We start from the raw sequence: 25970 nt of genomic DNA, 5'->3' as shown, positions 1-25970 counted from the left end.
GTGTGTCTGTCTGTGTGTGTGTGAGTGTGTGTGTGTCTGTATGTGTGTGTGTCTGTATGTGTGTGTGTCTGTGTGAGTGTTGTGTGTGTGTGTGTCTGTGTGTGTGTGTGTCTGTGTGAGTGTTGTGTGTGTGTGTCTGTGTGTGTGTCTGTGTGTGTGTGTGTCTGTGTGTGTGAATAAAGACAGAGGACTTGAGAGGGGAGGTGGGGAGGGAGGGAGACACCTGCAGCCCTGCTTTACCACTCGCCAAGCTGCCCCCCTACAGGTGGGGACCAGACTTGCCCGCTTGTTGTCCCAGCCCCCCCACTTCTCCCTCCCCCCCCCCTTATGATTCACTTCTACCAGAGCACTGCTCAACTCTGGCTTATGGTGGTGCAGGGGGTTGAACCTGGGACTCTGGACCCTTAGGCATGAGAGTCTCTTTGTATAAACTTTATGCTTCCCTCCCTCCAGGCCTCTCTTATCCCCCCCCCCTTTTTGTTTGTTTTAAGAGTTCTTCCTTCTTTTTTTTTTTTTTTGCCTCCAGGGTTATCACTGGGACTCGGTGCCTGCACCACTGCTCCTGGAGGTTATTTTTTTCCCTTTTGTTGCCCTTGTTGTTTATCGTGGCCGTTATTATTGTTGTTGTCATTGCTGTGGTTGTTGTTGGATAGACAGAGAAAAATCGAGAGGAGGGGATGGCAGAGGGGGAGAGAAAGACAGACACCTGCAGACCTGCTTCACCACCTGTGAAGCGACTCCCCTGCAGGTGGGGAGCCTGGGGATCAAACCAGGATCCTTACGCCGGTTCTTGCGCTTGGTGCCATGTGCGCTTGACCCGCTGCGCCACTGCCTGGTGCCATTAAGATTTATTTCTATTGGCCTGGGAGGTGGACAGTGGTTAGGGCATTGGACCCTCAAACATGAGGTCAGCATCAAGTGGGCCAGAGTGGTGGTGTGCTTCCCTCCCTCCCATACACCTCTCTCTCTCTCTCTCTCTCTCTCTCTCTCTCTATCTCTCTCGCTTTTTTACTGTTTATTGATGAGAGAGCAAGAGGAACCAGAGCACCACTCTGATACCTGGAATTCCAGGGATCAAACTTTGGGCCCCGTGCTTGAGAGCCGAACGCTTTATCCACTCTGCCATCTCATGCTCATCCCACGGTTTACCAACGATCAGTTTTCACTTCACTGTGTGGCTTTGCTCTGCAGGTGATTTTTGTATCAAGCTGGGGAACGAAAAGCTGGTGACCTAGGTAGAGTGCCTTAGTCCAAGTCCCCGCCACCCCACCTCCATACAGGTGCTGTCCTGGGATGTCATCGGGTCAGAGTTGCTGCTGTTCTCAGGGGTGTGTTCGCCTGATTAACAAGCCTTGACGTCACTCCTCTTTGTCCAGGATCAGTGCACCTCCGGGAGATGGAGACTGTTGTCCGCCGCTGCCCATTCTTATCCCGGGTGTCTCAGGCCTTTCTACAAAAAGCGGGCAAGTCTCTCCTGTTCTATGCCCAAAATTGCCCTAAGATGATGGAAGTTAGGACGAAGCCCGCCCCTCGGACACTGGCCACTTCTGCAGCGCACTGCCAGCAGATCAGAGAGACCCCTCCGGCCAATGAGAGTAAGTATCTCTGGGTGCAGTTGAGGCAGTGGTGGGGAGAACTGCTGTGTGCCAGGCCACACTCTGCGTGGGCCGTCCCCTGGAGTTGTCCTAGCCCCACAAAGCGGGCACTTTTCATTTTACCGTCTTTAGAGAGAAATAGTGGGGCAGGGGTGGGGGTGTCATGCAAACAGACTCTTGTATCTGAGGCACCAAAGTCCCAGGATCAATCCCCCCCTGCACCACCATAAGCCAGCGCTGAGCGGTGCTCTGGTGACTCTCTCTCTGCATCTCTCTCAAAAATAAAAAGAAGCAAAGGTAACCAGCGTGCAGCCCAGGAGGAGGTGCAGTGGATGAAGCACTAGACACTCAAGCGTGAGGGCCCAGGTTCAGCTCCTTGTGTCGTCACAGCTGCCAGAATGGTGCTCTGGGGCGCTCTCTCTCTCTCTCTCCTCAGGCCCATGAAGAAATAAATCTGTCTTTAAAAACAAACCCAGGGAGTCGGGCGGGAGCGCAGCGGGTTAAGTGCCGCAGGTGGCACGAAGTACAAGGACCAGCGTAAGGGTCCCATTCGAGTCCCAGCTCCCCACCTGCAGGGGACTCGCTTCACAGGCGGTGAAGCAGGTCTGCAGGTGTCTTTCTCTCCCCCTCTCTGTCTTCCCCTCCTCTCTCCATTTTTCTCTGTCCTATCCAACAACGACAACAATAATAACTACAAGGGCAACAAAAGGGAATAAATAAAATTAAAAAAATAAAAAACCAGAAAAGTGAAGCTGTAGTCACTGTTCCACATTATAGATGTCTAGATTGTTTATCAGTGTCTAGGAGTTTCACTTCATTTCAGTGCCTCACTCATGTCGATATAAAGGGGGCTGTCGGGGGCCAGGTGGTGGCACATCTGTTGAGCTCACATATTACAGCGCACAAGGACCTGGGTTCGAGCCCCCGGTCCCCACCTGCAGGAGGAAAGCTTCACAAGTGGTGAAGCAGGGCTGCGATTGTCTTTCTGTCTCTCTCCCTCTCTCTCCCCCCCTCTCAATTTCTGGCTGTCTCTAATAAGATAATAAAAATTAAAAAAACAAACTAAAAGTGGAATATCAAAAACAAAAGTAGAATATCCTGTTGCAACTTTTTCTTTTTTCTTCCTCTTTTTTTTTAACCAGAGCACTGCTCAGCTCTGGCTTATGGTGGTGCGGGGGATTGAATCTAGGACTTTGGAGCCTCAGGCATGAGAGTTTTATTTTAGTTAATAGGCTTTATAAAACATATTTATGTTCACAGTAAAATTAAGTAGAATTTTTTGACTTTGAAAATTGGGGGGGGGGGCTTGGAATTATTTTTGTTGTTGTAAAATGTAAGTAAGTGGTCCAGGAGGTTGTGCAGTGGATAAAGTATTAGATTCTAAACCATGAGGTCCTGAGTTCAATCCCGGCAGCACATGTACCAGAGTGATGTCTGGTTCTTTCTCTCTCTCTTCCTATCTTTTTCATGAATAAAGAAATAAAATCTTTGGGGGTCGGGTGGTAGTGCAGAGAGTTAAGCACACATGGCGCAAAGCACAAGGACCAGCTTAGGAATCCCGGTTCAAGCCCCCGGCTCCCCACCTGCAGGGGAGTCACTTCACAAGTGGTGAAGCAGGTCTGCAGGTGTCTGTCTTTCTCTCCCCCTCTGTCTTCCCTTCCTCTCTCCATTTCTCTCTGGCCTATCCAACAGCAACAAGAGCAACAGCAACAAAAAAATGAATGACTGCTAGTAGCAGTGGATTCATAATACAGGCATCACCACTCACCCCTTAGTGGTGTTTGTTGACTGAATAATCCGAATCCTGCTTTACCATTCTGCCCATAGATTTAGAGGAATAGTTCAGTAGAATGTGACTTTGCCATTTGACAGTCATGTAAACCAGCACAGATGGTATTCACAGACTAGTATTTTCTAGCTTGGGCAGATCTTTATAAAGCAAAGGGCGGGGGGCCAGGCGGTGGCACGCCAGGTTAAGCGCACACAATACAGTGCACAGGGAGCCTGGTTCAAGCCTCTGGTCCCCACCTATTGGGAGAAAGCTTCACAAGTGGTGAAGTAGAGCTGCAGGTGTCTCTCTTGTCTCTCTCTATCTCCCCTCCCCTCTCAATTTCTCTCTGTCTCTATCAATAATAAATCATTTAAAAAATAAATAAAGCAAAGGGCAAAATTAAAAAAACATAGTAGTAATAATAATAATACAAGCATATATAGGGGAAGTAAAACTTTAAAAATTTCTTTTTAATAATTTATTTATTTTCCCTTTTGTTGCCTTGTTTTTCATTGTTGTAGTAGTTATTGATTATGTCATTGTTGTGGTGGTTATTGATTATTTCATTGTTGTTGGATAGGACAGAGAGAAACGGAGAGAGGAGGGGAAGACAGAGGGGGAGAGAAAGACAGACACCTGCAGACCTGCTTCACCGCCTGTGAAGTGACTCCCCTGTAGGTGGGGAGCCAGGGGCTTGAACCGGGATTCTTACATGGGTCCTTGCGCTTTGTGCCACCTGCGCTTAACCCACTGCACCACCGCCGACTCCCTCAGTAAAACTTTTTTAAAACCTATATGTGGAGGAAAAAATGTGTAGTATGGCCGGATGTCTACAGTGGTTCTGTCTGGAATGCTGGTGCTCTTTGGGTCTTGCTTGTTTCTGGCTTTCCTGTGTAAGAGATTTTGAAGAAAATTATATTGGGACGCCTTACCCAAGACGTGGGAGAGGCTAGCCTGTGACTCACAGGAGTATCCCAAAATGATGAAGAAAGACTTTTCTAGAAGGAAGCTGAACATTTTGCTCAAGGGAAAGCCAAGCCTTTGTAACTCGAAATATAATTAATCACCAGCCATCTGTGTTAAACTAGTGAACTTCCTTGGTAGGCAAGTACGCTGCCCCTGGGCTGGTCCTTCCTCCCACGCTAGTGAACATCGTTGTCAGGTTTAGATGAAAAAGAAGATGAAGCTTGTGAAAAATGAGATCCCTGGGATTTTTTTTTTTTTCCTCTCGGTATACTAGTAACTTAAATGATTACAGGACCAAGTAGTTGATCTGTTAAGGAACAGCAAGCTGTTTTGTCAAAAATCTGTTTAGAACAAAACAAGCGGGGAAGACAGTGTATGGACACCTGCAGCCGCCGTCAGCGTGTCCTTCTCATGGGAGTGTCCGAGGAGACTCTAGGTGGGTGTACTAGGAGTAGCTAAACTCAAGAACTCTGAGGTTGGGAGGCCAGCATGGTGCCTCAGGTGAGATACTGAAGCCTCGCGCACTCAGGCATCGTATAAACTGCTGAAGGGGACAGGGGACAGTGCGCATCTGTCTCAGAAAAGAATAAATGAACTCTGAGTTGCCTAAAACTAGATATGCATACATACATACAAACACATTATTTTAAAAAGAAATGCTGTGGGGACTGGGACCGTGACTGAGCAGGTAGAGTGCATGTCTTCTACAGGTGAGGCACCAGGGCCTTCAGTCTGGATACCATATGCACACACCAAAGACGGAGATGAGAGTCAGGCGGTAGCAGCAGGTTAAGCGCAGGTGGCGCAAAGCGCAAGGACCAGTATAAGAATCCCGGTTCAAGCGGTGTCTGGATTGTGGAGTAGAAGAAGGAAGAAGTTGGTTTTTGAGATACTTAAACAAGTTACAAGTGGGGAGTGGGTGGTGGTGCACGCGGACGCGGTTGAGCACACACATTGCCATGTGCGAGGACGTTGGCTCAAGCGCCCAGCCCCACCTGCAGGGGGGAAGCTTCAAAGGGGTGAAGCAGGGCTGCAGGCATCGCTCTCCCTCTCTGTCTTCCCCTCCCTTCTCAATGTTTCTCTGTCCTATCAATAAAATCATTTAAAAAGGCCACAGGGAGCAATGGACTTGCTATATAAACACCAAGGCCTAGCAGTCACCTGGGTGGCAATAAAAAAAAATAATAATAAAATAACAATAAAAAGAAGGAAGTTAACAGGTGCCAGGGTGATGGCACACCTGATTAAGTCCACAAGTTACAAGTCTGTGCAAAGACCTGGGTTCAAGCCCCCAGCCCTCACCTGCAGGTGGAAAGCTTTGTGAGCGGTGAAACAGGGCCACAGGTGTCTCTCTCTCCCCCTCTCTGTCCCTCCTTCCTTCTCAGCCTCTCTCTGTCATATCAAATAAATAAATAAATAGTTTTTAAAAGATTTTATTTATTTATTAATGAGAAAGATAGGAGGAAAGAGAGAAAGAACCAGACATCACTCTGGTACATGTGCTGTCAGGGATCAAACTCAGGACCTCATGCTTGAGAGTCCAATGCTTTATCCACTGCGCCACCTCCCAGACCACAATAAATAAAATTATTTTTTTTAAAAAAGTTGGGAGTCGAGCGGTAGCGCAGCAGGTTAAGCACAGGTGGTGCAAAGCGCAAGGACCAGAGTAAGGATCCTGGTTCGAGCCCCCGGCTCCCCACCTGCAGGGGAGTCACTTCACAGGCAGTGAAGCAGGTCTGCAGGTGTCTGTCTTTCTCTCCCCCTCTGTCTTCCCTTCCTCTCTCCATTTCTCTCTGTCCTATCTAACAATGATGACATCAATAACAACAACAATAATAACTACAACAATAAAACGACAAAAGCAATAAAAGGGAATAAATAAATATTTTTTTTAAGTTACAAATGGTTTTCTTGTGAGCTATGTGACCAGATATGATGCTTCAATTTTTCCATCTCCTCTCTCAGAGAACAAAACTGCCAAAGCAGAAGCTCAGCAGGTTCCTGACGGATCCCAGCAGGCGTCAGAGGGCACACAGCTCCCATCTGGACACCCCTCCCTCACCGCAAACCAGGGCACCGCCAGCAAGTGCCCGTTCCTGGCAGCCCAGATGAACCAAACGGGCAGCAGTGTCTTCCGCAAAGCCCGCCTGGAGCTTCAGGAGGACGTGCAAGAGATGCACGCTGTGAGGAAAGGTAGTGCAAGCGTGCCCTTCTGGTGCTGGGACCTTTCGCCTGCTGTGCAGGGTAACAGGGTGTGGACGGCTTCCTCTTCTGCAGCCAAGGAGGAAGGCCATTAAGATAGTCAGAGGAGGGAGTCGGGCGATAGCACAGTGGGTTAAGTGCAGGTAGTGCAGAGCGCAAGAACTGGAGTAAGGATCCCGGTTCCAGCCCCCGGCTCCCCACCTGCAGGGGAGTCGCTTCACAAGCGGTGAAGCAGGTTTGCAGGTGTCTGTCTTTCTCTCCCCCTCTCAGTCTTCCTCTCCTCTCTCCATTTCTCTCTGTCTTATCTAACAATGGCATCAATAACAACAATAACTACTACAACGTTGAAAAACAACAAGGGCAACAAAAGGGAAAATAAATAAATATTAAAAAATTTTTTAAAAAAGATAGAGGAGTGTGTTGCATAATATGGGACTTTCTGGTGTTTGTGTAGAGTATGACTAGCTGTTACAGTAACTGCTTCACTTCTGAAAATACCCTACAGTCATAAGGTATTGTTATCATTATTGCTATTTATTTATTTAAGATTCCATTTATTTTATTAATGAGAAGGCTAGGAGGAGAGAGAGAAAGAGCCAGACATCACTCTGGTACATGTGCTGCTGGGGATTGAACTTGAAGAGTCCAGTACTTTATGTACTGCACCACCTCCCGGACCACCCTAAGTTGTTACTAATTAACCATTTGTTTCTTTCCCACCATTTGGTGAGATAAAAGGTGAAAATGGTCATAAATGGTGGTCTTGGGTCTCTCCAGCTACGGTTCTTACTGATGACCATGGAGTGGCAACCTTAATTCTGGTTGAGGCTGTCTCCATGGAACATCCAAGACAGTCCCCCACCAAAAAAAAAAAAACAAAAAAAAAAAACTTCTAGCAGAAATTATGTTTATGTATGGGACTGTTTTCTGTGAAGAAGTGAGGTTTGTTCTGGGGGTAGTTTGGCTATGGAAGGCAAACCAAACAGAAACCTTTGAATTTTTTTTACCTCCAGGGTTATTGCTGGGGCTCAGTGCCTGCACCATGAATCCACTGCTCCTGGAGGCCATTTTTTTTCCCCTTTTGTTGCCCTTGTTGTTGTAGCCTTGTCATGGTTATTGTTGTTGTTGATGTCGTTCGTTGTTGGATAGGACAGAGAGAAATGGAGAGAAGAGGGGAAGACAGAGACGGGCAGAGAAAGACAGACACCTGCAGACCTGCTTCACCATCTGTGAATCGACTCCCCTGCAGGTGGGGAGCCGGGGGCTGAAACCAGGATCCTTACCCCCATCTTTGTGCTTTGCGCCATGTGCGCTTAACCCACTGTGCTATCGCTCAACCCCCTACCTTTGAACTTTGATACCAAGCTGGCTGGTGGTTCTGAAAACAAAATAGAAGTAGATGTTGGTTGTTAAGAATAACTAAATGATGAAAGAAAAGTTTCTAATGCCCATTCATAAGTAGCTTTGGAGTCTGTGTGTGTGCGTGTGCATGTGCGTGTGTGTGTGTGTGTGTGTGTGTGTGTGTGTGATTTAGGCAGTAATTTCTGAAACTCTACCTGGTAGGTGTCATAAACTCAGTAGAACATTGATCCCTTTGCCTTGTGTTATTTTTGTGACAGAGGCTGCACAAACCTCAGTGAACCCCAGTGTGATTGGTCTGAAGACAGAGGGAGGGGAGCCAGATGGGCTGTTGAAGAATTTTCAGGATCTCATGCGGAAGCAGAGGCCTGAGGGAGTGTCCCATCTTCTTCAAGATAACTTGCCGAAGTGTAAGTCTTGCTGCTATTTTGTCTGATGTAGGAGAGTTTAACCTTCACACACACATCAGATTAAACCTAAAACTGCAGACGGGCCACATTGTGAATTAAAGGCCAGGCCCTGTGCTTGGTGCAAGTAGGTGCTGTCAGTGATTATGTCTACAGATTCTTCTCTTGGTAGCTTGCCTTCTGCCTTTTAGAATCACCATCTGGGGGGCCGGGCAGTAGCGCAGCAGGTTACGCGCACGTGGCGCGAAGCGCAAGGACTGCCATAAGGATCCCTGTTTGAACCCCCGGCTCCCCACCTGCAGGGAAATCAGAGTCCCTTCACAAGCGGTGAAGCAGGTCTGCAGGTGTCTGTCTATCTTTCTCTCCCCCCTCTCTGTCTTCCCCTCTTCTCTCCATTTCTCTCTGTCCTACCCAGCAACAACGACAACATTAATAACTACAACAATAAAACAAGGACAACAAAAAGGAATAAATAAATATATTTTTAAAAGAATCACCGTCTGTACACCAGATGCTGTACCAGACATGATCTACATAGTCTGATTGGGGACATGACAGTCTCAACAAAAGGACAATCAAGTCATTGGCCCAGACGGGGACTTAATCTTCCTAAGTGACTTAGTTGGGGGGGGAACAGGCTTTAGGTATGGCGTAGAGGCACCTCTTAACCATCAGGCCAGACTGTCTTTCGTTCAATTTTTAGCTGTTTCTACATTTCAATATGATCATTTCTTTGAGAAGAAAATCGACGAGAAAAAAAATGACCACACCTATCGAGTCTTTAAAACCGTGAACAGGAAAGCACACGTCTTCCCCATGGCAGATGACTATTCAGACTCTCTCATCAGCAAGAAGCAGGTGTCGGTCTGGTGCAGCAACGATTACCTGGGGATGAGTCGTCACCCACGGGTGTGTGGGGCAGTCATGTAAGTGACCGTCAGCTTTGACTCATCGACACCTCAACTTTGAGGTGTCGATGACTTACAGGGGTTGGAGTTACAAGTTACTATTATTATTTTATAATTCTGTGGGGGTTTGGTTGATGGTGTACAGCACAGTTTGTTGACATCTGGGTACGATTTCTCATCTCCTTGTGATAGGTATCTATAAAACACTCTCCTGCCCTTTTCCACCATCACACACCACGGCTCCAAAGTTCTCTCCACTGTCCTGCCCCCTCCTCACCCCCAGGGTCCTTGGCGTTGGTGCAGTAGATGAAGACATCTTTTGTTGAGCCAAGATAGTGGGATCCACCTCGAGTAGTCTACTTAGATGAGAGAGGAAGGGGGGATGAAGGGGAGAGGGAAACAGAGTAGCACTTGGAGCCTCATGTTGGAGAGTCCAGCACCGTAGCCACTGGGCCACCTCCCAGATTGCTCTACAGATTACTTTTAAGGAAACTCCCCCTTGGGTTTGTGGGTTCAGGCTCAGTGAATCTGGCCCAGTGTTGGTTCAGCTCCTGCCACTCCACAAGTGAGTTGGCCTTTAACATCAGGCAGCATTACACAGAGAGATCCTTGTCTGTGGCTTCAGCTGAGGAAATACAAAACTAAGTAGCACTGGAGAAAAAAAACCATACACAGCAAAAAGGGTGGGTGGCGGGGAGAGACTTATAGCAGGGAGGGCCGATTCTACACCTGTGGCTTGCCAGGACGAGACATTCTGGAGATCACTGCCAGACTCTGCCGGAGACTTGCTGAATGAAGAACCCCCGTCTGAGGTTCAGAGATAGCGATTAGCACTGTGTACTCACTGGGGGTAGGTAGCAAACGGCTATGCAAAGAGACCCTCAGGCCTGAGGCTCCAAAGTCCCCGGTTCAGTTCCCCCGCCCCCGCCCCGTACCACCATAAACCAGAGCTGAGCAGTGCTCTGGTTAAAAAGCAAAAGCACCGGGGGCTGGGCAAGTAGCGCAGCAGGTTAAGTGCATGTGGCGCAAAGTGCAAGGGACGGCATGAGGATCCCAGTTCGAGCCCCTGGATCTCCACCTGCAGGGGTGTCGCTTCATAAGTGATGAAACAGTGCTGCAGGTGTCTGTCTTTCTCTCCTCCTCTCTGTCTTCCCCATCTCTCTCTCTCTTTCTCTTTGTCCTATCCAACAACAACAGCTATAACAACAAGAGCAACTACAGCAAGAGCGACAACAGTAGCAACAAAATGGGGGAGATGGCCTCCAGGAGCAGTGGATTCGTAGTGCAGGCACCGAGCCCCAGAGATAACAAACAAAACAAACAAAACACCATGTACTCACTTGGGAGGGTTTATGTTTTGTTACTGACCATCCAAGACACCGTGTGATTGGAGAGAGCGACGCTTATCAGAGCAGAGACCTGCGTAGCTGCCTGAGCTAATGCTGAGGACGTAACGAACAGGCGTTCTCGGTGATTCCCCAAAGCGTCACTCTCCAAGTCCTCCCACCTGGTCTAAAGACACAGTCAGCAGAGACTCCCGGCCCCCAGAGAGTTGCTAATGAAAGACAAGTGTCAGTCTTTCCAGCCCTCAAAAGAGGGGTGATTCCCAGAGAGTTCAGAACCACGATGCTTATTTTCTGTCTTTTGTTGGTTGGTTGGTTCCCAAGGGACACTCTGAAACAGCACGGTGCCGGAGCAGGCGGCACCAGAAACATCTCCGGAACCAGCAAATTCCACGTGGACCTGGAGCGGGAGCTGGCTGACCTCCACGGGAAAGACGCGGCACTCTTGTTCTCCTCGTGCTTTGTGGCCAACGACTCCACTCTCTACACGCTGGCTAAGATGATGCCCAGTAAGGAAGACTCTTGAGGGTGCCTTCAAAGAGTTTGCCTTTCAGTTTCTTAGTCACAACGGGACTATTACAACAGTGAAGGCTTACCAGAAACACTTAATGATCATAATGCCTGGGAGCATTTGTTCCTGAATTGACCACAAAACACTAACTGTGCATTATAAGTTCAGTAAAACAGTGACCAGTCAGATTTGAAAGGCTTGTCCTTAAAAGATAATAGCTTCAGGTATTCTCCCTCTCCCCTCCTCTCCTCTCTCTCCTTCCCTCCCTCCCCCTCCTCTCTCTTTCTTTCTCTGTGTGTGTTGTTTGCCAGGACCTCACTGGGGCTTTGTGCCTTCATGACCCCACCTCTCCTGTCAGATCCCCCCCTTTTTTTTCTCTAGAGGGCAAGAGACAGAGAGTGACACCACGTGAAACTTCCTTCTGCTGTGGTGCTCCTATATATTGGCTGGGACGTGAACCCAGGCCCTCACACTTAGTAAAATGTGCTTGCTACTGGGTGGACCACGTCCTGGCCCCCTGTATTTTAAGAAGATTCTTTGGAGAAATCTCCTAAACACGTGTCATTTTGTCTTTTGATCAAGTTTGGAGTGACACTTGCTAGTACTTGAGTGAGGTGACCAGACTCAAAAGCAATTTAGCTGCACAGCTCAGCGTTACTCTCCATTTAAGGGCTTTCTCAGGGGAGAAGCATGAAGTAGTCATTTTTCCAGGGAGAAGCTGGCATTCGGTATCTTTTGCCTCCGGGGCAAAAGCAGCACTTTCAGGGCAAAGTCTCTTGTTTCTGACTGTCTAGGTGCAGTTGGCATTAAAATGCGTGTTTCTCATGCCAGGCTGCGAGATCTACTCTGACTCTGGAAATCACGCCTCCATGATCCAAGGGATTCGGAACAGCGGTGTGCCCAAGTTTATCTTCCGCCACAATGATGTCAGCCACCTCAGAGAACTGCTGCAGCGGTCTGACCCCTCTGTCCCCAAGATTGTTGCCTTTGAAACTGTCCACTCAATGGATGGTAAGTGGAGCAGAGGCCAATCTGAAACCTTAAATGAAAACTAGGCCGGGGGTCATGGAGCTGATGCCACTGTAACCAGCAGCGTCTCCTGCTTGGGCACCACCGCAAACCAGAGCTGAGCAGCGCTCTGCTTTAAAAAAAAAAAGAACGGAAAAGAAACAAAATTAGACCTGGACTCTTTTTTTTTTTTTTTTTTTTTAAAGTATGTTACTCAATTTGTTTTGTAACTTCATTCTCTCCCAGGATCTTGTGATTGGCAGACATTACACAGATTTGAGTGGTGGTGCAGGGGATTGAACCTGGGACTTTGGAGCCTCAGACATGAGAGTCTCTTCGCATAACCATTATGAGCTCTTAAGATTCCAGGACAGAAATTCGAGGAACTCCACCCCCCCCCCCCCACAGACACACATTAAAATTTTACCTTCAAACACATTCCTTTGTTGTAATGACTCTCACTAAGAGAGGAGCCTGTGGAGCCGGCCAGGTGCCTGGAGTACTGTGTGTCCTTCCCTCAGGTGCGGTGTGCCCCTTGGAAGAGCTGTGTGACGTGGCCCATGAGTTCGGAGCCATCACCTTTGTGGATGAGGTCCACGCAGTGGGGCTGTACGGGGCACGCGGAGGAGGGATCGGCGATCGGGATGGAGTCATGCAAAAAATGGACATCATTTCTGGGACACTGGGTATGTGAACTTGAAAATCACAGTATCCTGACACAAGGCCAGGGACTCACTGGTCTAACTGGGACCACGTGAAGGCACAGCGTCAGCACATACAAAGCCTGAATCGATTTTTTTTTCTTCTTCTTCTTTTGCCTCCAGGGTTATCACTGAGGCTCGGTGCTTTCACTATGAATCTGCTACTCCCGGTGGCCATTTTTGTCTGTTTTTATTAGACAGGACAGAGATAAATTGAGAAGAGAGAAGATAAAAAAGGAAGAAAGACACCTGCAGACCTGCTTCACCACTTGTGAAGCAACCCCACTGCAAGTGGGGAGCTGGAGGCTCAAACCCAGATCCTTGTGCCCGTCCTTGTGTTTTGTACTATGTGCGCTTAACCTGGTGTGCCACCACCCGGCCTCTGCTTTTTTTTTTTTTTCCCCAGCGTGGTTATCACTGGGGCTAGTGTCTGCACAATTCTACCACTCCTCCACATACTCTTTTTTCAAGTTAGAGGGTGAAAGATAGGGAGGTGGGAAGAGAGACACCATGGTGCCACTTCACCGTTCCTGAAGCTTCCCCATAGGGGCCGGGTGGGGGGGAGCTCAAACCTGGGCAAACTCAGCACATGGTAACGTGTGCTCTGCCAGGCGAGCCATTTCCTGGCATCCCTAAGCCATTTGCCAGGGGGGTTGCATCTTTATTGTCTCAGTGAGTGGAGACAGCTTCACAGAATTCCTCGTGGAAGTGTGGGTCACAGAATCAAAATAAAGCTCAGAGCCTAGCATGATAGAAATGTCATTTGATGCCACCCAATCTGCAAGCATAGTTTTTTTTTCTAAATCTTCCTCTAAATCTGTTTATTATTGGAGACAGAGAAATTGAGAGGGGAGGTGGAGACAGAGAGGGAGAGAGCCGACAAGACACCTGCAGTGCTTCTTCACCACTTGTGAAGCTTTCCTCCTGCAGGTGGGGAACAGGGGCTTGAACCCAGGTCCCTGCACACTGTAACGTGTGCGCTTAGCCAGGTGCGCCGCCATCTAGCCCCTCAAGCATGGTTCTGACTCTTAGCTGTGTGCTATGACAGTGGCCTGAACTCTTTTGGTCTCAGGGTGGTTGTGTGTAATAGAGCTAATCTCCCAGAGCAGTTCCTCAAACCCTCAAGTCTGTGCCGTGTGAAGTGTTGAGCCCTAAACTTGTCGCATGGGAGCCCTTCCAGCTCACTCACTCACTCACTCACTCACTCGCTCGGCTACTTAATCTTTTCCCCTGCTCCCACCAACCGGGAGGCAAAGTCAGAGAGCCAGCCTTCAGAGCCGCTCTGCCCACTGGGCTTAGATACTGCTGCGTGACTCAGCTAGCTGTGTGGCCTCGGGCAGGTGTTGAACTCCAGTTTTCTTTTCTTTTTTAATCCTTTTTTTTTTTAATTTTTCAAAATATTTATTTCCTTTGTTGCCCTTGTTGTTTTATTGTTGTCATCATCGTTGTTGGATAGGACAGAGAGAAATGGAGAGAGGAGGGGAGACAGAGAGGGGGAGAGAAGGATAGACACCTGCAGACCTGCTTCACCACCTGTGAAGCAACCCCCCTGCAGGTGGGGAGCCGGGGGCTCGAACCGGGATCCTTACGCCGGTCCTTGCGCTTTGTGCCACGAGCCATTAATCCGATGCGCTACTGCCCGGCTCCCAATTTCAGTTTTCTTACCAAGATAATGGAGATAACAATAAGTCCTTCCTCAGTTTGTGTGGAGGAAAAAATGATTTGTGTGCAGATAATCGCTGTAGACATTTTCTTTGCCCGTGAGGAGTCTAAAAGGGTGAGGCTAGAAGTTGTTCAGATTCGAGGGGTTGAGGGTGGTCAGGCAGGTGGAGACCCATGAGCAGTCAGCCAAGATGCCGGCTCGCAGCCTGAGCTTGAGCAAGGAAAGGCAGGCAAGGGGAGCAGGCTCCCCAGGGTCCTGAGAACCCCCTGCAGACCAAGAAGCCTGGCACTTCTCTGAGCACAGCCCGGCCAAGAGGAAAGCCCTGGCTTGGGTGTCCAGATTCCTTCTGGCAGCTCTCTGCTCTTAAAGGGCTCTCAAGTGTGGGCTCTTTGAAGGTGAGAACCCTGAAATGGAAAAGACCGGACAAAAAATGTTCCACTGTGAGAGCTTACAGCAACCCAGCCCCGCGTGGGGTTCATGCAGGAATGCTAATCACAGAACAAACACGGTGTGAGGGCCCTTGAGGACCCTCCCAGAGTCCTTAATCCCGAAATTTGAGATGCATATTACATAAACAGATCCACTGAGGATTGCAAGAAAAAAAAAGAAACGCAACCGAAATCACCCCTAACAGGTTCTGAGTTCTCATATTTATTTGGCAAATACAAAATAGCCTGAATGTTGTGTTTACTTTTTGAGAAAGAAAACGGTCACACCAGAGCAGTGTCTTAGCCAGATTACATTCCGTCCCCCAGGGTAATGCTCACAGCGAGAGGTCAGACAGTATAAGCACCACAACTTGAATCTCAGCCCAGAGAACTCACTCAGTGCCAGCCATGGAGGTGGCACCTCGCCCACTGGTCGAGCAGCAGGCCCGGAGGGAGAGGCCACTTGGTATTGAGTTTACTGGGGCCGGTCACCTGTGTACCAGGCCTGCTCTGGGGCCCTGTATTTTGACCCTGCGCTTTGCTTATTTGACCTTGGACAGAACCCTTCCATAATCTCTAATTTTTCCCCATTACTTTTTTTTTAAATATTTATTTCCTTTTGTTGCCCTTGTTATTGTATTGTTATAGTTGTTGTTGTTGTTATTGATGTCGTCAATGCTGGATAGGACAGAGAGAAATGGAGAGAGGAGGGGAAGACAGAGAGGAGGGAGAGGAAGACAGACACCTGCAGACCTGCTTCACTGCCTGTGAAGCCACTCCCCTGCAGGTGGGGAACTGGGGGCTCGAACCGGGATCCTTACGCCGGTCCTTGCACTTCGTGCCATGTGTGCTTAACCCACTGCACTACCGCCCGACTCCCACCCCTGTACTTTAATAGGAAGACAAAGAACAGGAAATGCTTTGAAGCCCTGTGGCATCTTGCCACGCACATGCACAGGCTGCTGCTGTAATAAATGAAACTCTCTCCTCCCAGGCAAAGCCTTCGGCTGTGTGGGCGGCTACATCGCCAGCACGAGCGCCCTGGTCGACACGGTGCGGTCCTATGCGGCTGGCTTCATCTTCACCACCTCCCTGCCACCCATGCTTCTGGCCGGAGCCCTGGAGTCTGTGCGCATCCTGAAGAGTGCCGAGGGCCGGACGCTTCGCCGGCAGCACCAGCGCAACGTCAAGCTCATGAGGCAGATGTTAATGGACGCCGGCTTGCCGGTCGTCCACTGCCCCAGTCACATCATCCCCATTCGGGTAATGGCCTAGGACTGGACCTGCCGGGGCCTGGGGTGAGGCAGGCAGACTGCAGGGCTCGGGGTCTGTACTCAGTGGCTGTTGACGAAGTTTCTGCCTTTGACTGAGTTCACCATGAGAAGGAAACCTTTGAGCATAGCAGACAGGAGCAGAGAGCACTGGTTTTGACAATGTCAGTAGACCTTGTTTCTAGGAACATCTGGAAGCCTGGGCTTAACTACCTTGGAAGTACAGCTTTCTCTTCAGCTAATAAGTTTTGCCCTCCTCACTGCAAGTGGTGGTCTTGTTGGTGTCACTGGATTAGTATAATTAACACAGCTCGTGTATTCATAGCTCCTTTGTTCCCAGGGTACACACATCCCTGGTGTCAGAGGCTGGCTGACATTGACTGAGGCCACCGAACTACCGACTTTTTCCTTATGGAAGTGGGGGGGGAGGGATCAGTGAGAAATTTATATTGAATATGGCTTTATTTCTCTGTCCTGTGTTGAATAATAACTAAACTGGAAGTATTTAGGAAACATTTCATCTCTCCCCACCAGGTTTTCTTCCTTTCTCTCTCTCTCTCTCTTCTTTTTTGTAAAAATGTTTTAATGAGAGTAATACAGAGAGAAATACCAGTGCACTGCTCAGCTCTGCCCAAAGGTGGTGCTGGGGACTGAACCTAGGAGCTTGGCGCCTCAGGCATGAGGGTCTTCCTCGTGGAACTATCGTTCTGTCTCCCCAGCCCTTCATAGGCTGCTCCAGCCTAACCCACGGGTGCTGTGTCAGGTCTGGCGTGAGGCAGCCCCTCCTGTCTTGACCTTCCCTGTGTTATGCCCAAACTCAGGTCGCGGACGCTGCTAATAACACCGAAGTCTGCGACGAGCTGATGAGCCGGCATAACATCTACGTCCAAGCCATCAACTACCCCACGGTGCCCCGGGGGGAGGAGCTGCTGCGGATCGCCCCCACCCCGCACCACACTCCTCAGATGATGAGCTACTTCCTTGGTGAGTGAGCGCTCACAGGACTGACTCCCTGGCCTCCCTGGAGAGAGAGCAGCAGCGGAAAGAAAAGCTGTCCATGCCCCTGCGTTTATAACTGAAGCCTTTCAGATGTTCAGATTGCTCCTTTCCCCCCAGGAAATGAAGAATGCCCTCAAGTGTTAGAAAACACCAACAAGGGAGTCAGGTGGTAGGGCAGTGGGTTAAGAGCAAGTGGCTCGAAGCCAAGAACCGGCGTAAGGATCCCGGTTCGAGCCCCAGCTCCCCACCTGCAGGGGAGTCGCTTCACAGGCGGTGAAGCAGGTCTGCAGGTGTCTGTCTTTCTCTCCCCTTCTCTGTCTTCCCCTCCTCTCTCCTTTTCTCTCTCCTATCCAACAACAACAGCAACAAAAGGAAATAAATATTTTTAAAAAATTAATAAAAAATAAAAACCACCAACAGTAAACACCAGACAAAGCACGTGGAGGGGACAGAGTTGTTTCGGAAACTCTGGGGGAGCCTCCTAACCCACCTGTTGTCTCTAGTGTCCCAGTCGGGGTGATTTCTGGAGAGCAGTTCAGGGGAAAGGCCACTGATGGCTGCAGTCTGCCCTGACCCTTCGGGGAGGGACTTCTCTCTGTTCCCTGAACCCGCCGTACAACTAATCCCTCCTGATAAGAGCGACTCCTTATTTGCCAGTCTGGGCAGCAGCAGAGGCACGCTGAAGCCCAAGGCTTCTGTAGACTGCCAGTGTGTTCTTAGTGCAGACCCCTTCCCGAGGACCCTCCCCTGGCCGTGGCTCTGCAGCCCTGTAACAAAGCCAGAGCCTGGATTTGTGTGTCTCTTCTAACGTCCTTACTGAGCTATAACTCACAGATCTTAAATCTTACCCATTTCAGTGGTTTTTAGACAGATCAAAATGTCATGTAACCATTACCACCATCTGAGTCCAGAAAAATTCATCACCCCCTAAAACCCATAGTAACGGCTCCCACCCCCCTTTTCATCCTGTCAGACACTATCCGTGTTTGTTTGATTGTTTTGGATTTGTTTATTAGTGAGAGAGAGAGAAACCAAAGCATCACACTGGCATATGCTAGGGATTGAACTTAGGACCTTAGGTTTGAGAATCCAATACTTTATCCTAAACTGCATTGTCTTCTGGGCCAGAATGATTTTCCCCACCCAGAGCACCGCCCGTCTCTGGCTTATGGTAGTGCTGGGAATTGAACTGGAGACCTCAGAGCCTCAGCCATGAAAGTCTTTTGCATAATCATTATGTTCTCTCCCCAGCCTACCTTTTTTTATTATTATTATTACCAAATAATCTTCCTTTAGGTAAAACAAAATGTTTGATGGATAACTTAATTCAATCCCATTACTTGATCATTGTGAAAACAGTACAGTAGTGCTGTGGACATCTGTCTTCATTTCTCGGGTCTGCCTGCTCCCTGTGACTGTTTCAAACTGTTTCTCCTCACAGACAATCTGTTGGCGGCGTGGAAGCGAGTAGGGCTGGAACTCAAGCCGCACTCTTCAGCCGAGTGCAACTTCTGCCGGAGGCCACTGCATTTTGAAGTGATGAGTGAAAGAGAGAAGTCCTACTTCTCAGGGATGAGCAAGTTGATATCTGCTCAGGCCTGAGGGTGTCGCCGTCTCAGCTACCCACCCACCCCACCCCACCCCAGCCCCATATCATATCCACGTAGTCTCCAGAGCCGTCTTTATATGTGAGTTAAATTATATTAAAGTTAATCTATAGGAAAAGTATAATCCTGATAATAAATTCTTGGTTACCTGATGGGTCTGCTGCTTACTGGCTCCTGAATCACACCACTTTTCTTGAGTTTCTTCTTCATCCCTTTAGACCTGATCTGTATTGTAAAATGTTTACAAATAGGCTAGTCCTCCAGTGATTACTTCAGACCCCACTGGGATGACGTCTCAGGATCACATGACACGTCTCCAAACCCACCTGTGGCCTCCATGCCTCACTGAGCTGACCTGGTCGCACCCAAGATCTGAACAGTCTGATAACACACCATGGTGGCAGCTGGTTTCACGTTAGCTTTTCTTATTTTATTTATTTATTTTTACCAGAGCACTGCTCAGCTCAGCTCAGCTCAGGCTTATAGTGGTACAGGGGATTGAATCTGGGCTTAGGCCTGAAAGAGAGTCTCTGCATAACCACTATGCTACCCCCCCCTCCACCACCACCCCCAGCCCTAACTTTAAAATTTCTTACCTTGCTTTATAGTCATCAGAACTCCGCAGCAGCCCTGGCAATTATAGCCCGCCCTCCCTTCCTTCCCATTTTAGCTACTCCCCTCACGTCTTCCCGCGAGAGTGGGGCAGTCAGGAGGGGATGCACTCATCTGGGATGCACCCCAGACCCGCCATCCCACCTGCCCCTGTGACCATGTTCCCTCACTGTGTAGTCAGACTCCCCAGTACGTTTGCCAGCTCCATGCCTTGACCCCCCACCTTAGTTCTGGTGGGCAGTCTTGCACATTCTTGCAACCACACTGCTTTTTTTTTTCTTGGTCACTGGGGTTATTGTTCAATACCTTCATAACATCACTGTTTCCATTGGCTTTTTTTTTTTTTTTTGCCTCCAGGGTTATCACGGACTCGGTGTCTGCCTGCACTATGAATCCACAGCTCCTGGAGGCCATTTCTTCCATTTTATAGGATAGGACAGAGAGAAATTGAGAGGGGAGATAGAGAGGGAGAGAGACAGAGACACCTGTAGACCTGCTTCGCCATTTGTGAAGCGACCCCCCCCAACCCCCCGTAGGTGGGATCCAGGGGCTTGAACCGGGATCCTTGTGCTTCGTGCTATGTGTGCTTTACCTGGTGCGCCACCGCCAGCCCCCTCCTTTTCTTTTCTTTTTTCTTCCTGCTTTGATAGAAGTAAAAAGAGCCTGCAGAGGTCACATAGGCTCCTAAGCTGAATATGGGTCCCAGATCACACCAAATCGATGGGGTTTATAGTCAACAGTATTTATACACCTTTCCTATATTTGGGAGCTACTCTCTTCCCTGATCCAGCTTTCTGGTCCTTTTTCCAGCCATGACATCATCTCCCTAGACAATAACTTGGATCCCCCTGCATATCAGATGTCAGGCTCAGGGAAAAAAACCACTAGTATAGCCACAGGCCCTTTGGAATGTAACTAAAATATGCCTACTAGCTATCTACAAAACGGAGGACTCCCCCCCAACTCTTCATTTGCACTATTATAGACTCTAGGTTCATGATTAGTCAGCAACTTGTCTGGCTTTATATGTTAACTCTTTTTTTCAGCCACCAGATTCCAGATGCTAGCATAATGCCAACCAGACTTCCCTGGACAGACAACCCCACCAATGTGTCCTGGAGCTCTGCTTCTCCAGAACCCCCACCCCACTAGGAGATGAGAGAGACAGACTGGGAGTATGGATCGACCTGTCAACACCCATGTTCAGTGGGGAAGCAGTTACAGAAGCCAGACCTTCCACCTTCTGTACCTCACAGTAACCCTGGGTCCATACTCCCAGAGGGATAAAGAATAGGGAAGCTATCGGGAGGGGGATGGGATACAGAGATCTGGTGGTGGGAATTGTGTGGAGTTGTACCCCTCTTATCCTATGTATTTTGTCAGTGTTTCCTTTTTATAAATAAATTTTAAAAAAGAAGAAGTAAAAAAAAAAAAGCCCAGGAGGAAATGGGGAAGAGAAACAGACCGAAGCAGGCAGATGTAACCCTCGTGGATGTCACGATGTGTCGCCATGCACACGGCCTGGGTTGAAGTCCGGCCCCCGCAGCACTGGAGGGAGCTTTGGTCTTCTCCCCCCCCCCCCTCTGCCTCTGTCTGAAATGAGAGACCTGCAGCACCACTGCCCTGCCTTTAAAGTTTCTTCCTTGTAGGTATGGACTGGGGACTTGAACTTGGGATCTCTAACATGGTAAACGTTATGTCCTCTGCCAAGTGTGCCCTCACCCTCTCACTTTCTCTCCAGATTTATTAATGGTGAGGAGAGAAGTAAAGCAGCGTTCTGGCACAGCAATGCCAGGGTGAAAAAAGCCAAACAAAAAACGTCCATGTCTGAGACTATGTGTTTCCAGGTTCAATCCTGGTACCACCATAAGCCAGATCTGAGCAGTGCTCTTGATTAAAAAAAAAAAAAGGGGGGGGGGTTGGGCGGTGGCGCAGTGGGTTAAGCTCATGTGACGCAAAGCACAGGGACCGGCGTAAGGATCCCGGTTCGAGCCCCCGGCTCCCCGCCTGCAGGGGAGTCGCTTCACAGGCGGTGAAGCAGGTCTGCAGGTGTCTGTCTTTCTCTCCCCCTCTCTGTCTTCCCCTCCTCTCTCCATTTCTCTCTGTCCTATCCAACAACGAACAACATCAACAATGGTAATAATAATAACCACAACGAAGCTACAACAACAAAAAGGGGGGAAAAATGGCCTCCAGGAGCAGTGGATTCATGGTGCAGGCACCGAGCCCAGCAATAACCCTGGAGGAAAAAAAAAAAATAGACAAGCAACTCAGGACTTCATGCTTGAGAGTTCAACGCTTCATCCACTGCGCCCTCACCTTCTGGACTGCAGACAATCATCCCTTCTTTGCGATGACATTCTCCCCAGTCGGCTTTGTCTTTCAAAAAAATAAACATGTTCTTCCTTTACAGCTATTGCCACATCGCTTCCTGTTCTGCTTAGTCCGCCCCACCTGACTTTCCATACCTGTTCCTTGAAGAAGCCAGTCTTCTCTTGCCTCTACCTTGTCAAAATCCTTAGGCCACTTGGCAGCATAGCTGTGGAATTAAGGTTCCCTCACCCTCCCAACCTCAGATCCGATCTACCTTACTTGTTCACTCAGCTCATGTGTTGGGTTGGCGCGTACTTTGGGTCTCCAATGCCTGCAAACTGTCTCTTCTCCAGGCCATGGGCACTAGCTACTGTCTCTGTCTCAACTCTTATTTTATTTAATTTATTTATTATTGGATAGAGACAGAGAAATTGAGAGGGAAGGAGAGCTAGAGAGGGAGAGGAACAGAGACACCTGCAGCCCTGCTTCAACACTTATGAAGCTTTCCCCCTGCAAGTGGGGACCAGGGGCTTGAACCTGGATCCTTGCGCGCTGTAGTATGTGCGTGTTTAACCAGGTGCGCCACCGCCTGGCTCCTCTCTGTCTTGATTTCTCTTCCCTGGGTTCTGATATGGCTATTTCCTGATTTTTTTTAATTAAAAAAAAGTTATATTTATTTATTTTCCCTTTTGTTGCCCTTGTTGTTTTTCATTGCTGTTGTAGTTATTGTTGTTGTTATTGATGTTGTTGTAAGATAGGGCAGAGAGAAATGGAAATAGGAGGGGAAGACGGGGAGAGACAGACAGACACCTGCAGACCTGCCTCACCACCTGTGAAGCGACTCCCCTGCAGGTGGGGAGTCGGGGGCTCGAACCGGGACCCTTATGATGGTCCTTGTGCTTTGTGCCACATGCGCTTAACCTGCTGCGCTACCGCCCGACTCCCCTGGCTACTTCCCTTTAATCAGAGACCCTTTACTCTTTAGGGACTCCTGCTCCTTGCACTGGGGCAGCCCTTCCTGCCTCCTGCCCTGCTCACTTACCTACCCTGCTACCCTTTAAGGGCATTTAAGACCATTTGCCCTCTTTTCCGTATCCTCAGCGCAGTGCCCCAGCAAAGTATCTGAAACACAGTAGGTGCTGAGCAAATGTGTGTTGAGTGAGAGAAAGGTGCTCTCTTAGCGCAGGTTGTTGTAACAGAGCGACATAAAACTAGGAGGCTTGCAACCCAGGAGGTGGCACAGAGGTTGGAGGGCTGGCTCTCCGGCATCTACATGTGCCAGAGTGATGCTCTGGTTCTCTTTGCACTGTCTCTCTCTCTCTCTCTCTCCTTCCTTCTCCTCCCTCCCTTTCTCCCCTTCCCCTTCTCTCTCATTAACAAAACCTTGAAGGGAAAATATAGACTGAGTTAGGCCTAGACATCAGACACTTTTCTTATATTTATTTATTCATTCCCTTTTATTGCCCTTGTTTTATTGTTGTAGTTATTATTGTTGTTGTTAGTTATGTTGTTGGCTAGGACAGAGAGAAATGGAGAGAGCAGGAGAAGACAGAGAGGGGAGAGGAAGATAAACACCTGCAGACCCGCTTCACCGCCTGTGAAGCGACTCCCCTGCAGGTGGGGAGCCGGGGGCCTTAGGCCGGTCCTTGCGCTTTGTGCCACCTGCACTTAACCTGCTGCGCTACCACCTGACTCCCAACAACAGACGTTGTGTATAGTTCTAGAGGCTGAGGACTCCTACGTCTAAGCTGCAAACGGTTATGCAAAAAGCCTGAGGCTCCAGAGTCCTAGGTTCAGTCCTCCCGCACCAGCAATAGAGCTGAGCAGTGCTCTGGGGTAACTAAAGTTTAGTAGCTCGCTCTCTCCTCTCTCTGGGCTTTCATTAAGGTGGGGGGCAGTAGATGCAGAATGGTTATGCAAAGAGACTGTCAGGTCTGAGGCTCTTGCACCACCATAAACCAGAACTGAGCAGTGCTCTGGTAAAATAAAACAAAATAAAATAATAATAAATAAATAAATGGAGTCAGGCAGTAGCGCAGCGCGTTAAGCACACGTGGCTCAAAGCGCAAGCACCGCTGTAAGGATCCCGGTTCGAGCCCCCGGCTCCCCACCTGCAGAGGAGTCGCTTCACAGGCGGTGAAGCAGGTCTGCAAGTGTCTGTCTTTCTCTCCCCCTCTCTGTCTTCCCCTCCTCTCTCCATTTCTCTCTGTCCTATCCAACAACAACGACATCAATAATAACTACAGTAATAAAACAACAAGGGCAACAAAAGGGAATAAATAACTATTTTTTAAAAGAATAAATTTTTAAAAAAAACTAAGGTGAGGCCAGATTCACTTCCTGGCTTGTAGATATCCACCTTCTGCGAATTACAGAGGCTTTCCTTGGGACATGCAAAAAGACATCTTTCTTCCTCTTTCATAAGGAAGAGAGTATTTTGAAAGGATTTCATTATGAAAGCCCCATAGTTATAGACACACTTTGGAGGCATGCCAGTTTCAATTCCAGGCCACTATCATAAAGCAAACATTCTAGCAAAATAAATCATGATTGTTTTGACTTATCAGCACATATCAAAGTTCTGTTTACACTATGCTGTATTAAGTGTGTGACAGCATATTTTAAAAAGCAATGTGCAGGGTAGGGGGAGACAGCATAATGGTTATGCAAAGAGACTCTCATGTCTGAGGTTCCAAAGTCCCAGGTTTAGTCCCCCACACCACCATAAGCTACAGCTGAGCAGTGCTCTGGTAAAAATACATAAATGAATAAACAAATAAATAAGAAATAAATAAGAAAAGCGAAAAGAAATGTACACACCTTCATTAAAATATTGCATGGGTGGGGGACAGGCAGTGGTGCACCGGGTTAAGCACACATGGCGCGAAGTGCAAGGACCCACACAAGGATCCCGGTTCGAGCCCCCGGCTCCCCACCTACAGGGGGGTCACTTCACAAGCGGTGAAGCAGGTCTGCAGGTATCTGTCTTTCTCTCCCCCTCTCTGTCTTCCCCTCCTCTCTCCATTTCTCTCTGTCCTATCCAACAGCGACAAAAGTAGTGGCAACAATAACAACAAGGAGAAAATGGCCTCCAGGAGCGGTGGATTCATAGTGCAGGCACCAAGCTCCAGCAATTACCCTGGGGGCAAAAAAAAGAAAAAAAAAAAGAGAACAACCTTAGAGAGAACACACCGACAACACTGCCCCACCACTAGCGGAGCCCCCAGTAAGGTAGAGAGTAGGTCTTGAACCTGGACCCTTGAGGATCCCTCGTTTCTTTTTCTCTCTGAAAAGGTCAGCTCAGAGTGGTGACACTCTGGCTTTGGAAAAAGAAGATGATGGGGGGGAAATTGGCTAGGTTGTTGCGTGGGGACCCCCCACCCCTGCTAATAGGATGTCTTTTAGTTTTATTGATTGTTTCCATAGCCATACAGAGACTTTTGAGTTTGACTTTAATACTATTTTTAAAGTCTTACTTCTGTATTTCTGAAGTTTTCTCAGAAGCCATTACCATGGAGGGTTCTGTCTGCATTTTCTTCAGTGTATTTTATGACTTCAAGTCTAATATCCAAGTCTTTATTTTATTTATTTATTTATTTATTTTTGCCTCCAGGGTTACTGCTGGGGCTCAGAGCCTGCACAAATCCACTGCTCCTGGCGGCCATATTTTTCCCATTGCTGGAGGGGAAGACAACCAGGAAGAGAGAAAGACAGACACCTGCAGACCTGCTTCGCTGCTTGTGAAGTGAACCCCCCCCCCCCCGCAGGTGGAAAGGCAGGGGCTCAAACTGGGATCCTTGGGCCAGTCCCTGCACTTATCTGCACTATGTGCGCTTAACCCAGTGCACTACCGCTTGCCCCACCCATATTAGACAGGGAGAGAGAGAGAGAGAGAGAGAGAGAGAGAGAGAGAGAGAGAGAGGGAAGAGACAGACCACAGCACTGAAACTTCCTTTAACACAGTTGTGGTTGGGCTCAAGCCAGAGTCACGCAGCCCTAAGGAAAGCTGAAAGCTGGCTATTTGCAAGAGCATGGATGGAACCAGAGTGGTTTATGCTAAGTGAAATCACTCAGAAGAGGAAGAACAAACACGGTGATCTCACTTATATTCAGGAACAGTCAAAGGGAAGTAAGCTCTTAGACTGTGCAGAGAGCTGAGGTGACCCCAGACGGGAGGGGAGAATGGCAGGGGTGGGAAGGTCTGATACTTTAGTGCAGGGCTGTTGGTGGTGGGCCAGGTATGTAACATACACCAGAAAGGGATATGAAACTGAGCCCCTAAAACGCTCTCACTGTAAAAATTAAA

At 48.7% G+C, this 25970-nt stretch overlaps 1 protein-coding gene across 1 annotated transcript in view; it reads left to right on the top strand.

The window, feature by feature from the left end:
- Positions 1-18894, top strand: part of ALAS1 (5'-aminolevulinate synthase 1) — a 20309-nt gene extending 1415 nt beyond the window's left edge. Inside the window, exons 2-11 of the mRNA XM_060204563.1 lie at positions 1377-1595; positions 6298-6525; positions 8154-8303; positions 9004-9226; positions 10876-11060; positions 11894-12073; positions 12592-12756; positions 15857-16125; positions 16955-17117; positions 18574-18894. Coding sequence (XP_060060546.1) covers positions 1397-1595; positions 6298-6525; positions 8154-8303; positions 9004-9226; positions 10876-11060; positions 11894-12073; positions 12592-12756; positions 15857-16125; positions 16955-17117; positions 18574-18734 — 1923 coding nt within the window. The 5' untranslated portion in view covers positions 1377-1396 and the 3' untranslated portion in view covers positions 18735-18894. The remainder of the gene's footprint in view (positions 1-1376; positions 1596-6297; positions 6526-8153; positions 8304-9003; positions 9227-10875; positions 11061-11893; positions 12074-12591; positions 12757-15856; positions 16126-16954; positions 17118-18573) is intronic.
- Positions 18895-25970: the final 7076 nt, after the last annotated feature.

Source organism: Erinaceus europaeus, chromosome 12 (genome assembly GCF_950295315.1).
Source record: "Erinaceus europaeus chromosome 12, mEriEur2.1, whole genome shotgun sequence".
Taxonomy (NCBI): Eukaryota; Metazoa; Chordata; class Mammalia; order Eulipotyphla; family Erinaceidae; genus Erinaceus; species Erinaceus europaeus.
The sequence above is the reverse complement of the archived record's forward strand: the minus strand, read 5'-3'. Positions and strand labels throughout refer to the sequence as shown.